The sequence below is a fragment of the Chiloscyllium plagiosum genome, chromosome 14 (assembly GCF_004010195.1).
Source record: "Chiloscyllium plagiosum isolate BGI_BamShark_2017 chromosome 14, ASM401019v2, whole genome shotgun sequence".
Classification (NCBI taxonomy): Eukaryota; Metazoa; Chordata; class Chondrichthyes; order Orectolobiformes; family Hemiscylliidae; genus Chiloscyllium; species Chiloscyllium plagiosum.
This window is the reverse complement of record NC_057723.1, coordinates 7,981,664-7,994,638: the sequence shown is the minus strand read 5'-3', so window position 1 is coordinate 7,994,638 and position 12,975 is coordinate 7,981,664. Positions and strand designations below refer to the sequence as shown.

Here is a 12,975-nt window from a genome sequence, read left to right as displayed (position 1 = left end):
TACAAGTTATCATGCATTGGAAACATGGACGAAACGTCTATTACTCTTGACACGTCGAGAGTCGGACTGTGAACCAAAGAGGAGAAAAGAAAACACAGTCTTGGTGAGGAGAACCATTGGTCATGAGAAAAGTAGCTTTAAATTTAGTTCTCTCTTGTATGGCTGAAGGCACGAAGTTAAAACTTTGCCAAAGGAGAAATTTCAAAAAGAAATGGTCATCCATAAGGCTAGGTGGATGAAGGTAGATGTAGAAAATGGACAAACAAAGTTTGGAATTTACAATGTGGTGGAATATGCAAGGAAAAGGAGTTTACTCATCTGTGATCAGTTTAGATCGCATCTGGTGAAGAATGTTATTGCTAACATTCGACCGCATAACACCAATGTAGCTGTAATTCACAGCAGATTTAACAATTGATGCTGGTATCAGGGCAGCGTTTAAGAACAGGAGGAGAATGAAGTGGAATAACTAGAGGTGGGATGGAGGAAAAAACACATACAAGAAAGGGCTCCATCACTGCCACTGACCTGTGACTGGATTCTTGATTCACAGAAGGGAGATAAAAGCTGACACCATTTCCAAATCATTCAAGAAATGTGGAATTTCGAATAGATTGAATGGTACAAAGGACAATTATTGTTGGGATAATATAGAAGTTTAAAAAAAAAATCACAATACCAGGTTATAGTTCAACAGCTACCTGCTGAAGGAGCAGCGCTCCAAAAGCTTGTACTTCCAAATAAAGCTGTTGGACTCTAACCTGGTGGTGTGTGATTTTTAAAACTTGTCCACTCCAGTCCAACACCGGCTCCTCCACATCATAGAAGAATAAGAAGTGGATGATATGTTACCATAACTACAGACAGCAAAGATGAGCCATAAGATGATTAATTCATCCTGATAATTATGAAGCTTTATTCAGTGCTGAAGATGTTGAACGGTGTGATTTTGCAAGATTTTAATGAAGTTTTTTATTTAACATGTTTAATTTAAGTTGTACTGTGTAATTGTGATTTAAAGCCATATTACATTTCTACTTCACTTTTTGTATGTATAAACAAAAGCTTACTAATTCATTTTTGTTTCTATTGTCTTTATCCAGTAATTACTATAACTGATTGTATTTTTTCTTTATTTGTTTAGAGATCAATCAGGCTTCTGCTAAAAGTGCAGTATTTTGGACTGTAGCATGAATTTCAGCCCCTCAAACGCAAGATCTATTTAATAGTCAACCCCAAACATTTAACCTTAAAAAAAGGTAGTCTAAAAAATTCACTTACAGGAATATACTGTATGATATTTATAGGAATTTATAATGAGAAACATTGGCAAGTAACAGATTAAATTTAGCAACATTTATACAATGTACAAAATATTTTTAAATGGAATAAAAATATTTTCCCTTTTTAACTGCTTTATCCTTGGCTTTCTGATGAGCACATTGAGTATTGAGTCTCAGACCAGAGATTTCAGCAGAAAATCCAGCTTGTTGCTCCCAGTGCAGTGCTGCATTACCAAAGGTGCTACAATTAGATATTACTCCATCTACTTTCCAGGGTAGATGGAAGAGATCCAAAAATCTACTAATTTAAAGATCATGGGCAGAGCAATGACGAGGAGTGCACTTCCCCACCCCAGCATCTTGGGACACCCTTTATCTTTCCAAATTATCACAATCACTAATAAAGTAGATTACATGATTGCAGAATCAGTGATTTACAGAGTATTCACAGCACAGAAAGAGGCCATTCAGCCTATCACACATGCTGGCTCTCTGCCAGCAGGAGGGACTCAGTGAGTCCCACCTTCTTCCTGTAGCCCTATAAAAGTTTTGTTCCCTCACTTTCACAATTCCATTTCAAAAGCCTTTCAGGAAGTGCCTGATCTTAATTCCATATCATGCAGCATGAAACAAATTGTTTCTTTATTTCATCTTTGACTCTTTCGCCAATCATGTTAAATGAATGTCCTCTCCTTCTTAATGATTCTGTCAACAGTAACAGTTTTTCCCCTACATTGTCTGGACCCCTTCAGGAGTTTGAACAGCTCTATCAAATCTCACCAGAAATAGCAGCTGGAGCAGACCATTCAGCCCATCGAGTCAGTTTTACCACTCAAAGTCAGGCTGAATCCTGGGCTCTCCCGTAATTCTCTCAGAGCAAAGAAAAATCGGTCAATCAATTAATCACCTAAAGCGTTTAACTCATCTCACCTGGGCACAGAGAGGCTGCCTAACTTGACTGAGTATTCCCTGTTTTTTTTTAAATTGGTCTGGTCAATAGTCCAATTGCTGACTGTGGGATCTTGCAGTGTAAAAATTGGCTGCCAAGTTTCCTACAGCACTGTCTACACTGCTGAACCTCAGTGTAATGTAACAGCAGTGAGTGGTTAGGATCAGGAATACACTGCCTGGGAATGCAGTGGGAGTGGATTTGCAAAAGGGAATCAGTCCATTTTCTGTTACAGAAGGAAAGTGGCCATTTGCTCCATCATGCCCGGACTGGTTCTATTCCCCAGAATCAGAGAATCTCTACAGAGGGGGAAGAGGCCATTCAGCCCACTGCATCTGCTCCAACCCTCCAAAGACCATCCTACCCAGACCTACACTATCCCTTGTAACCCTGCATTTCCCACACCCAAGAGAAAGTGAGGACTCAGATGCTGGAGATCAGAGCTGAAAATGTGTTGCTGGAAAAGCGCAGCAGGTCAGGCAGCATCCAAGGAGCAGGAGAATCGACGTTTCGGGCATGAGCCCTTCCTGAAGAAGGGTTCATGCCCGAAACGCCGATTCTCCTGCTCCTTGGATGTTGCCTAACCTGCTGCGCTTTTCCAGCAACACATTTCCCACACCCAATCCACTTAACCTGCAAGTCTTTGGAGTGTGGGAGGAAACCCACACAGACACAGGGAGAATGTGCAAACTCCACAAAGAGACAGTCGCTTGATGCTGGAACTGAACCCAGTGATTAGAGACTGCAGCTCTAACCACTGAGCCACCATGCAACCCAAAGGTAATACAGGTTACGGTGGATTGGCTATGCTAACTTGCCCCCATTGCACCCTAGGGATGTGCAGGCTAGGTGGGTTAGCCTTGGGAATGCTCTTCGGAGAGTCGGCGCAGACTCGATAGGCTGAATGGCCTCCTTTTGCACTGGAGGGCGGTTACGATTTGTATGAGGAGTGCCTGTCTCACGGCCTTTTCTGTACACCACTATGTGCACGGACAGAGGGGAGTAGCGGTGCCCTGCCCTTGCAGAGGGCCAGCACAGACACGCCTGGCCGAATGGCCGCTGTTGGAGTCCCGGGGGGGGGTTGAGCCTCACAAATCTTTCAAATCTCGCCAGCGCGGAGAAGGGGAGGGATGAGGGGAACGCGGTGAACTCACCTCCCAGTAATGAGCTGACTCCTGGACGGGGTACAGATGGGCTGGATGTAGTAATTCTCTAGTCTCACCCCCTCGGCCGCCAGCCTGTCCATGGTCGGAGTGTGGATGTCCGAATTGTGGTACCCGATATCATGGAAACCCTGGTCATCCGCCAGGATGAAGACGATGTGGGGTTTCGCCCTGGCACTGCCCCTCTCCAGGGGGGGCACTTTCTTCCCGGTTAAACCCGGCTTCATCCAATCCCAGGACAAATAACCGAAAGACAATAAACTAACTAGAGAGAAGCCGGTCAGAGTGTATACAGCCATAGCTTCCCGCACCCCACCTCCCTCCCTCCCTCCACTCACAATCCAAACATCACAGCTAGGGCAAAAACTTTCAACACAACAGAGAGAAAAAAGTTTTTACAAACTTTTCCGACTTCCCTAAACCAAAGTTTTTTTTTAGAAAAAAGGGGAACTGGCTTGCTTCAAACTTTCTCGGTAGCAAAGAGGCTGGAGCTAACCCAATGCTAGCTCAGCTATTAGAGCCCAGTGTTAAGTTGCACTACAGACTGCCTACCCGCTACCTCTGCATCCCGCCTTATTCCCCTGGTCCCTGCCCTCTCCTCTCTCGTTGGCTCAGGGGCATGGGCGGGCACTGGCTATCCCCTTTCGTATTGAGCAGCTGAGCTGTCAGTCAGTGTCGGCCATTCATTCATTCACCTCCCAGGGCAGCACTGCTCACGTTCAGCTGTGTCAACCCTGTTGGTGGTAAATTCATGTCCTGGAGGAGCCCGTGTTGGACTGGGGTGGACAAAGTTAAACATCACACAACGCCAACACGTTTACTGTATTTGGAAGCATAGCTTCCAGAGCGCTGCTCCTTCATCAGGTGGTTGTGAAGCAGGATCATAAGACACAGAATTTATGGCAAAAGATCAACTGATAGGATATATTGAACAAACCTAGATCTCAAAAGGCTTACGTCCAGCAATCGAGATTTGTTCAATCTATCCTATCAGTTGAATGACACTGATCTTTTGCTATAAATTCTGTTTTATGATCCTGCTCCACAGTTACCTGATAAGATTAGATTCCCCTTCAGCCCAAGTCCACACCAACCCTCCAAGGAATAACCCACCCAGACCCATTTCCCACTGACTAATGCACCTAACACTGTGGACAATTTAGCGTGGCCAATTCACCTGACCTGCACATCTTTGGAGTGTGGGAGGAAACCAGAGCACCCGGAGGAAACCCACACAGACACAGGGAGAATGTGCACACCCCACACAGACAGTCACCCGAGGCTGGAATCGAACCTGGGTCTCTGGTGCTGTGAGGCAACAGTGCTAACCACTGAGCCACCATGCCACCCCAAAGGAGTAATGCTTCCAAATAAACTTGTTGGACTATAACCTGATGTTTGGACTATAACCTGGTGTTGTGTGATTTTTAACAGTGATAAATTCATCAAACCAACCAGCCCATTAGAAACGGGAGCAAGCCACTCTTCCCCTCGATCCTGCTCTGCCATTCCACATCGATCATGGCCGTGGAGACAGTAAGGAATGCAGATGCTGGAAGCTGGAGTTAATAGGTGTAAAGCTGGAAAAGCACAGCAAGTCAGACAGCATCCGATAATTAAAACTGAAACACCCAGAAAGGAGCACCTCATCTCACAATCTGTTAAAAGCAGTGTGACAAGTGGTATAACCTACCTCTCACCCCCAATCTATTATAAAGGAGACGTTAAATGAAAGGAATCCCTGATACTCACTTTATAAGTACCAATTTGTTTATTTTTTTTTACTCTAACAGTAAACAAATTAACAGAATTACTAACAATCCTAACAATTCCTGCATATGCCCTCATACTGCTGCACCAAACATTTCAATTCAGTTCTCCGATCCTGAGTCAGGTAGCTTACTATCCTATTCTATCCTATTCTCAGGGTGTTTCGGTTTTAATTATCAGAGGGGTGTCAACCTCCACTTTGGGACTTCATCTGGGATTTGAATCTGGGACCTCTCCCAAGGATCTCATCCCAAAACGATGACTTTCCTGCTCCTTGGATGCTGTCTGAACTGCTGTGCTTTTCCAGCTTCACATCTATTAACGTAGATCATGTCCAATCTAATTCCTTACCTTTGTAGAGAGAGAAAAACAGAGATAACATTTCCACTTCGGTATGACTGTTCAGTTGGCTGGATGGCTGATTTACAGAGTAGTGTGATGCCAACAGTGTGGGTTCAATTCCCATCACCAGTTTGACATTACCATGAAAGACTCTCCTTCTCAACCTCTTCCCTCCCTGAGATCTGGTGGCCCTTGGGTCAAATCCCCACCAGTCACTTCTCTCTAATGAGAGAGCAGCCCTTATGGTCTGGTAAGGCTATGGCGACACAACACTTCTTCAAAACAGTTCCTCCAGCATACTCTCTGTGTTGGTTTTAGATTTTCAGTGAGGTAAAAACAATGACTGCAGATGCTGGAAACCAGATTCTGGATTAGTGGTGCTGGAAGAGCACAGCAGTTCAGGCAGCATCCAAGGAGCTTCGAAATTGACGTTTCGGGCAAAAGCCCTTAGATTTTCAGTATCTGCAGTGTTTCCAAATTTTTTTATTTTTGTGGTCATTTGTCCAATTGCTAATTGGCATCAGTGCTGAGGAAGGGTCACTTGACCCGAAACTTTAACTCTGATTTCTCTCCAGAGAGGCTGCCAGACCTGCTGGGCTCTTCCAGCAATTTCTGTTTTTGTTTCTGACTTATTGCAGCCACAGTTTCCTTGACTTTTGCTAGTTGTGGGAGCTTCCTGTGCAGAAATCAGCTGCTGAGTTTCCTCTATGGGAGCACTGTCTACAATTGCGGCCACCTCTGTAATGTAGGAAACACACTCTAATTGGTGAGTGGTTAGGATCTGGAATGCAACTCCTGTGAAGGCGATAGACTTAGATTCAGTTGTGGTTTTCAAAAGAGAATCAGACCATGTTCTGGGGAGGAATACTCCAATAATCCTTTGTTTTTTAAGAATGTATCTCCCTGATTCTCAAGAATATGTCTTATTTCAAAATCGTAACCCTAATTCTGGTTATTCTCATGATATGCAATGTCTTTTTCAAGTATCTTACCACTAAGAAACCAGTAATACTGGAGAATGAATCTCTTGGCGAGAAGGTTTGTAGCTCAGATTGAGGTTCTGGATGTAGGTTTGCTCGCTGAGCTGGAAGGTTCATTTTCAGATGTTTCGTCACCATACTAGGTAACATCATCAGTCAGTCTCCAATGAAGCTTTATCCAGAGGCTCACTGATGATGTTACCTAGTATGGTGACGAAACGTCAGAAAATGAACCTTCCAGCTCAGCAAGCAAACCTACATCCAATGAATCTGTTGGTTGGACTGTGAAGCATACAATATCAGTCACACCAGTATGTCCCATTTTCCAGTTTAACTGGTTTTCCCCCTCTGACAGCTGTCAAGTCCTCATGTCTGTATGTGCTGTTGGTGTTTTATCACCAATATTCCAAATCAAAACCATTTCATGTTGATCCAGGTACTTGAACTTCAAAACAAACATCTACATTTTTGAATCATGAGTTTTTATGTATTTGTTCCATACGATTTAGGGATCACTGACAAGAACACAGTGGCTCAGTGGTTAGCACTGCTGCCTCACAGCGCCAGGAACCCGGGTTCGATTTCAGCCTCGGGCAACAGTCTGTGTGGAGTTTGCACATTCTCCCCAAGTCTGCGTGGGTTTCCTCCGGGTGCTCCGGTTTCCTCCCACAATCCAAAAATGTGCAGGTTAGGTGAATTGGCCATGCTAAATTGCCCATAGTGTTAGGTGCATTAGTCAGAGGGAATTGGGTCTGGGTGGGTTACTCTTCGGAGGGTCAGTCTGGACTCATTGGGCCGAAGGGCCTGTTCCCACACTGTAGGGAATCTAATCTAATCTAAAACAGTATTTGTTGCCCATCCTTAATTCTGGTTCAAAGGCAGGCAGTGAGGAACTATCTCCTTGAACCAGTGCAGTCTTTGGGTGGAAAGGGACAGCCATATTGCAATTGGGGAGAAGGCTCCACGATTTTGACCCAACAGCGATGAAAGAAACAGTGATATATTTCCAAGTCAGGATACTGTGTAACTGGGAGATAAACTTGTCAGTCATGGTATTTGCATACATCTATGCCATTACCCTTTCAGATGGTTGAAGTCGGAGGTTTGGAAGGTGTTGGCTAAGGAGCCTTGTTGAATTGCTACAGTGCACCTTGGTTATGGGACACTGCTGCTACTGATGTCAGATGGGGAAGGAGGGAATTCTGAAGGTGATGGATAGACTGTGTTAACTCGGTGGTTGTTGAGTTTTAGTGGAGTTTTAGGAGACCTTAATTTTAATCTCCCTGCTCCTGTGGTGTATAATAGCGTGTCTGAAAAGGTTGATTAGAAAAACATCCATACAGAGGATGGCTTAGAGAGTGACATCTTACTTGGTGCCCCAGAGATTTAGGTTCCAATTCCATGTGATATCACCATAAAATAAACTTATTATTTGAAACTGCTGGTCTATAGATTCTGAGCAAGTTCAGTGTTCCTGACTTTTCTGATTAAGATGCTTTATCATAAAATCCCTACAGTATGGAACAGGCCCTTCAGTCCACATTGATCGTTCAAAAAGTAACCCAAACAGACCCATTCCCCTATCCTATTACTCTACTTTTACCCCTGACTAATACATCTAACCTAGACATCCCTGAACACTATGGGCATTTAGTATTAGCGAGTTTTGAGAAGATTTGTAGCTCAGGTTGGGGTTTTGGATATAGGTTTGCTCGCTGAGCTGGAAGGTTCACTCCAGACATTTTGTCACCCTACTAGGTAACATCTTCAGTGGGTCTCCAGGCAAAGCACTGTTGATGATTCCTGCTTTCTATTTATATGTTTGGGTTTCTTTGAGTTGGTGACATCATTTCCTGTGGTGATGTCATTTCCGGTTCTTTTTTCTCAGGGTGTGGTAGATGGAGGTCTAACTCGATATGTTTGTTGATAGAGTTCTGCTAGGAATGCCTTGCTTCTAGGAATTCTCGTGCATGTCTTTGTTTGGCTTGTCCTAAGATGGATGTGTTGTCCCAGTTGAAGTGGTGTTCTTCCTCATCTGTTTGTAAGGATACTAGTGAGGGAGGGTCATGCCATTTTGTGGCTAGTTGAGGTGGCTAGTTTTCTGCCTGTTTGTCCAGTGTAGTGTTTGTTACAGTCCTTGCACGGTATTTTGTGAGTAACATTAGTTTGCTTGTTGTCTGTATAGGGTCTTTCAAGTTCATTAGCTGCTGTTTTAGTGTGTTGCTGGGTTTGTGGGCTACCATGATGCCAAGGGGTCTGAGTAGTCTGGCAGTCATTTCCGAGATATCTTTGATGTAGGGGAGAGTGGCTAGGGTTTCTGAACATATTTTGTCTGCTTGTTTGGGTTTGTTGCTGAGAAACAGCATTTGAGCATTTAGCATGGGCAATTCACCTAACCTGCACATTTTTGGACTGTGGGAGCACCCAGAGGAAATCCACACAGACATGGGGAGAATGTGCAAACTCCATACAGTCACCTGAGTTGGGAATCAAACCCGGGTCCCTGGCACTGTGAGGCAGCAGTGCTAACCACTGAGCCACCATGTCGTCCTTATGGATCAGGGAAAACAGAGACCAGAGAACTATCCATCTTCTCAGCCCTCAGGCTTCCCTGCAGCTAATGTGGAGGATTCTGAGCCATAAGACATGGTGGTTAACACAGAGCTGGTGTAAAGCATTGTTCTGCATGATGGAAAGCTACATCATTTATTCCACCATCACCAGTTTACAGACTATATATTACACACTCAGTAAGCACCCTGTGTGCAATTTTAACTATATATTTTCTCCCTCACGGGATGCGGGTATTGCTGGCTAAGCTCGAGAGAAAGTGGTGGTGAGCTGCCTTTTTGAACCGCTGGGTTATATGTGCTGTAGGCAGACCCACAATGTCCTTAGGGAGGAACCTCCAAGATTTTGACCCAGTGACACTGAAGGACAGATAATATTGAAAAGAATCCCTACATAGTGGAAACAGGCCCTTCAGCCCAACAAGTCCAAAGAGCATCCCACCCAAATCTATTCCCCTTCATTTACCCCTGACTAATGCACCTCATCTACACATCCCTGAACACTCTGGGGCAATTTAGCATGGCCAATTAACCCAACTTGCACATCTTTGGACAGTGGGCAGAAACCAGAGAACCCAGAGGAAATCCATGCAGACTTGGGGAGAATATGCAAACTCCACACACACACAGTCACCCGAGGCTGAAATTGAACACGGGTCCCTGGTGCTGTGAGGCAGCAGTGCTAACCACTGAGCCAATGTGCTGCCTATATGTTTCCAAATCAGGATGGTGGGTGGCATGGAGGGGAACTTGCAGGGATTGGTGCTCCCATCAAACATTCCCTCTCAGCCACGTAGCCGATCCAATGTTGCACACATGGCAACTGGGGTCGGTGTGATGATCACAGCACTGCCCTCTCATTCGGTCCAACCCATCCATGCCGAACAGATTCCCAACCCAATCTAGTCCCACCTGCCAGCACCCGGCCCATATCCCTCCAAACTCTTTCTATTCATATTCCCATCCAGATGCCTTTTAAATATTGTAATTGTACCAGCCTCCACCACATCCTCTGGCAGCTCATTCCATACAAGTTCCACCCTCTGATTGAAAAGATTGCCGCTTAGGTCTCTTTTATATCTTTCCCCTCTCACCCTAAACCTATGCCCTCTAGTTCTGGACTCCCCAACCCCAGGGAAAGACTTTGCCTATTTATCCTATCCATGCCCCTCATAATTTTGTAAACCTCTACAAGGTCACCCCTCAGCCTCCAACGCTCCAGGGAAAACAGCCCTAGCCCATTCAACCTCTCCCTATCGCTCAAATACTCCAACCCTGGCAACATCCTTGTAAATCTTTTCTGAGCCTTTTCACGTTTCACAACATCTTTCTGATAGGAAGGAGACCAGAATTGCACACAATATTCCAACAGTGGCCTAACCAATGTCCTGTACAGCCGCAACATGACCTCCCAACTCCTCTACCCAATACTCTGACCAATAAAGGAAAGCATACCAAATGCCTTCTTTACTATCCTATCTACCTGCGACTCCATTTTCAAGGAGCTATGAACCTGCACTCCAAGGTCTCTTTGTTCAACAAAACTCCGTCGGACCTTAACATTCAGTGTATAAGTACTGCTAAGGTTTGCTTTCCCAAAATGCAATACTTCACATTTAATTATATTAAACTCCATCTTCCACTCCTCAGCCCATTGGCCCATCTGATCAAGATCCTGTTGTAATCTGAGATAACCTTCTTTGCTGTCCACTACACCTCCAATTTTGGTCTCATCTGCAAACTTACTAACTATACTTCTTATGCTCACATCCAAATATAAATGATGAAAAGTAGAGGGCACAGCACCCATCCTTCTGGTACTCCACTGGTCACAGGCCTCCAGTCTGAAAAACAACCCTCCACCATCACCCTCTGTCTTCTACCTTTGAGCCAGTTCTGTATCCAAATGGCTAGTTCTCCATGTATTCCATGAGATCTAACCTTGCTAACCAGTCTCCCATGGGGAGCCTTGTCAAGTGCCTTACTGAAGTCCATATAGATCATATCTACCACTCTGTCCTCATAAATCTTCTTTGTTACTTATTCAAAAAACTCATTCAAGTTTGTGAGACATGATTTCCCACGCACAAAGCCATGACTATCCCGAATCAGTCCTTGCCTTTCCAAATACATGTACATTCCTTCGCTCAGGATTCCCTCCAACAACTTGCCCACCACTGACATCAAGCTCACTGGTCTATAGTTCTCTGACTTGTCCTTAGCACATTTCTTAAACAGTGGCACCACATTAGCCAACCTCCAGTCTTCCGGCACCTCATGTCTGACTATCGATGATACAAATATCTCAGCAAGAGGCCCAGCAATCACTTTCCTAGCTTCCCACAGAGTTCTAGGGTACAGCTGATCATGTCATGGGGATTTATCTGCTTTTATGTGTTTCAAGACATCCAGCATTTCCTCCTCTGTAATATGGACATTTTTTAAGATGTCACCTCTATTTCCCTACATTCTATATCTTTTATGCCCTTTTCCATGGTAAACACAGATGCAAAATACTCATTTAGTATCTCCCCCATTTTCTGTGGCTCCACAAAAAGGCCGCCTTGCTGATCTTTGAGGGGCCCTATTCTCTCCCTAGTTACCCTTTTGTCCTTAATGTATTTGTAAAAACCCTTTGGATTCTCCTTAAGTCTATTTGCCAAAGCTGTCTCATGCCCCATTTTTGCCCTCCTGATTTCTCTCTTAAGAATACTCCTACTGCCTTTATACTCTTCTAAGGATTCACTCGATCTATTCTGTCTATACCTGACATATGATTCCTTCTTTTTCTTAACCAAACCTTCAATTTCTTTAGTCATCCAGCATTCCCTATACCTACCAGCCTTCCCTTTCACCCTGACAGGAATATACTTTCTCTGGATTCTTATCTCATTTCTGAAGGCTTCCCATTTTCCAGCTGTCCCTTTACCTGTGAATATCTGTCCCCACTCAGCTTTTGAAAGTTCTTGCCTAATACCATCAAAATTGGCCTTTCTCCAATTTAGAACTTCAAATTTTAGATCTGGTCTATCCTTTTCCATCACTATTTTAAAACTAGTAGAATTATGGTCGCTGGCCCCAAAGTGCTCCCCCACTGACACCTCAGTCACCTGCCCTGCCTTATTTCCCAAGAGTAGGTCACGTTTTGCACCTTCTCTAGTAGGTACATCCACATACTGAATCAGAAAATTGTCTTGTTACACACTTAACAAATTCCTCTCCATCTAAACCCTTAACACAATGGCAGTCCCAGTCTATGTTTGGAAAGTTAAAGTCCCCTACCATAACCATGCTATTATTCTTACAGATAACTGAGATCTCCTTACAAATTTGTTGTTGTGGTTATGTTCGCCGAGCTGGAAGTTTTTGTTGCAAACATTTCGTCCCCTGGCTAGGCGACATCATCAGTGCTTGGGAGCCTCCTGCGAAGCGCTTCTTTGATGTTTCCTCCGGTGTTTATAGTGGTCTGTCCCTGCCGCTTCCGGTTGTCAGTTTCAGCTGTCCGCTGTAGTGGTTGGTATATTGGGTCCAGGTCGATGTGTTTGTTGATGGAGTTTGTGGATGAATGCCATGCCTCTAGGAATTCCCTGGCTGTTCTCTGTCTGGCTTGCCCTTACAAATTTGTTTCTCAATTTCCCTCTGAATATTAAGCGGTCTATAATGTAATCCCAATAAGGTGATCATCCCTTTCTTATTTCTCAGTTACACCCAAATAACTTCTCTGGATGTATTTCCGGGAATATCCTCCCTCAGCACAGATGTAATGCTATTCCTGATCAAAAACACCACTCCCCTCCTCTCTTGCCTCCCTTTCTATCCTTCCTGTAGCATTTGTATCCTGAAACATTAAGCTGCCAGTCCTGCCCATCCCTGAGCCATGTTTCTGTAATTGCTATAATATCCCAGTCCCATGTTCCT

At 44.3% G+C, this 12,975-nt stretch overlaps 1 protein-coding gene across 1 annotated transcript in view; it reads right to left on the bottom strand.

Moving 5' to 3' along the window:
• LOC122556455 (arylsulfatase I-like) overlaps window positions 1–3,935 on the bottom strand; it is a 47,128-nt gene extending 43,193 nt beyond the window's left edge. The window contains exon 1 of the mRNA XM_043703110.1: window positions 3,387–3,935. Coding sequence (XP_043559045.1) covers window positions 3,387–3,694 — 308 coding nt within the window. The 5' untranslated portion in view covers window positions 3,695–3,935. The remainder of the gene's footprint in view (window positions 1–3,386) is intronic.
• Between the last annotated feature and the right edge of the window lie 9,040 nt (window positions 3,936–12,975).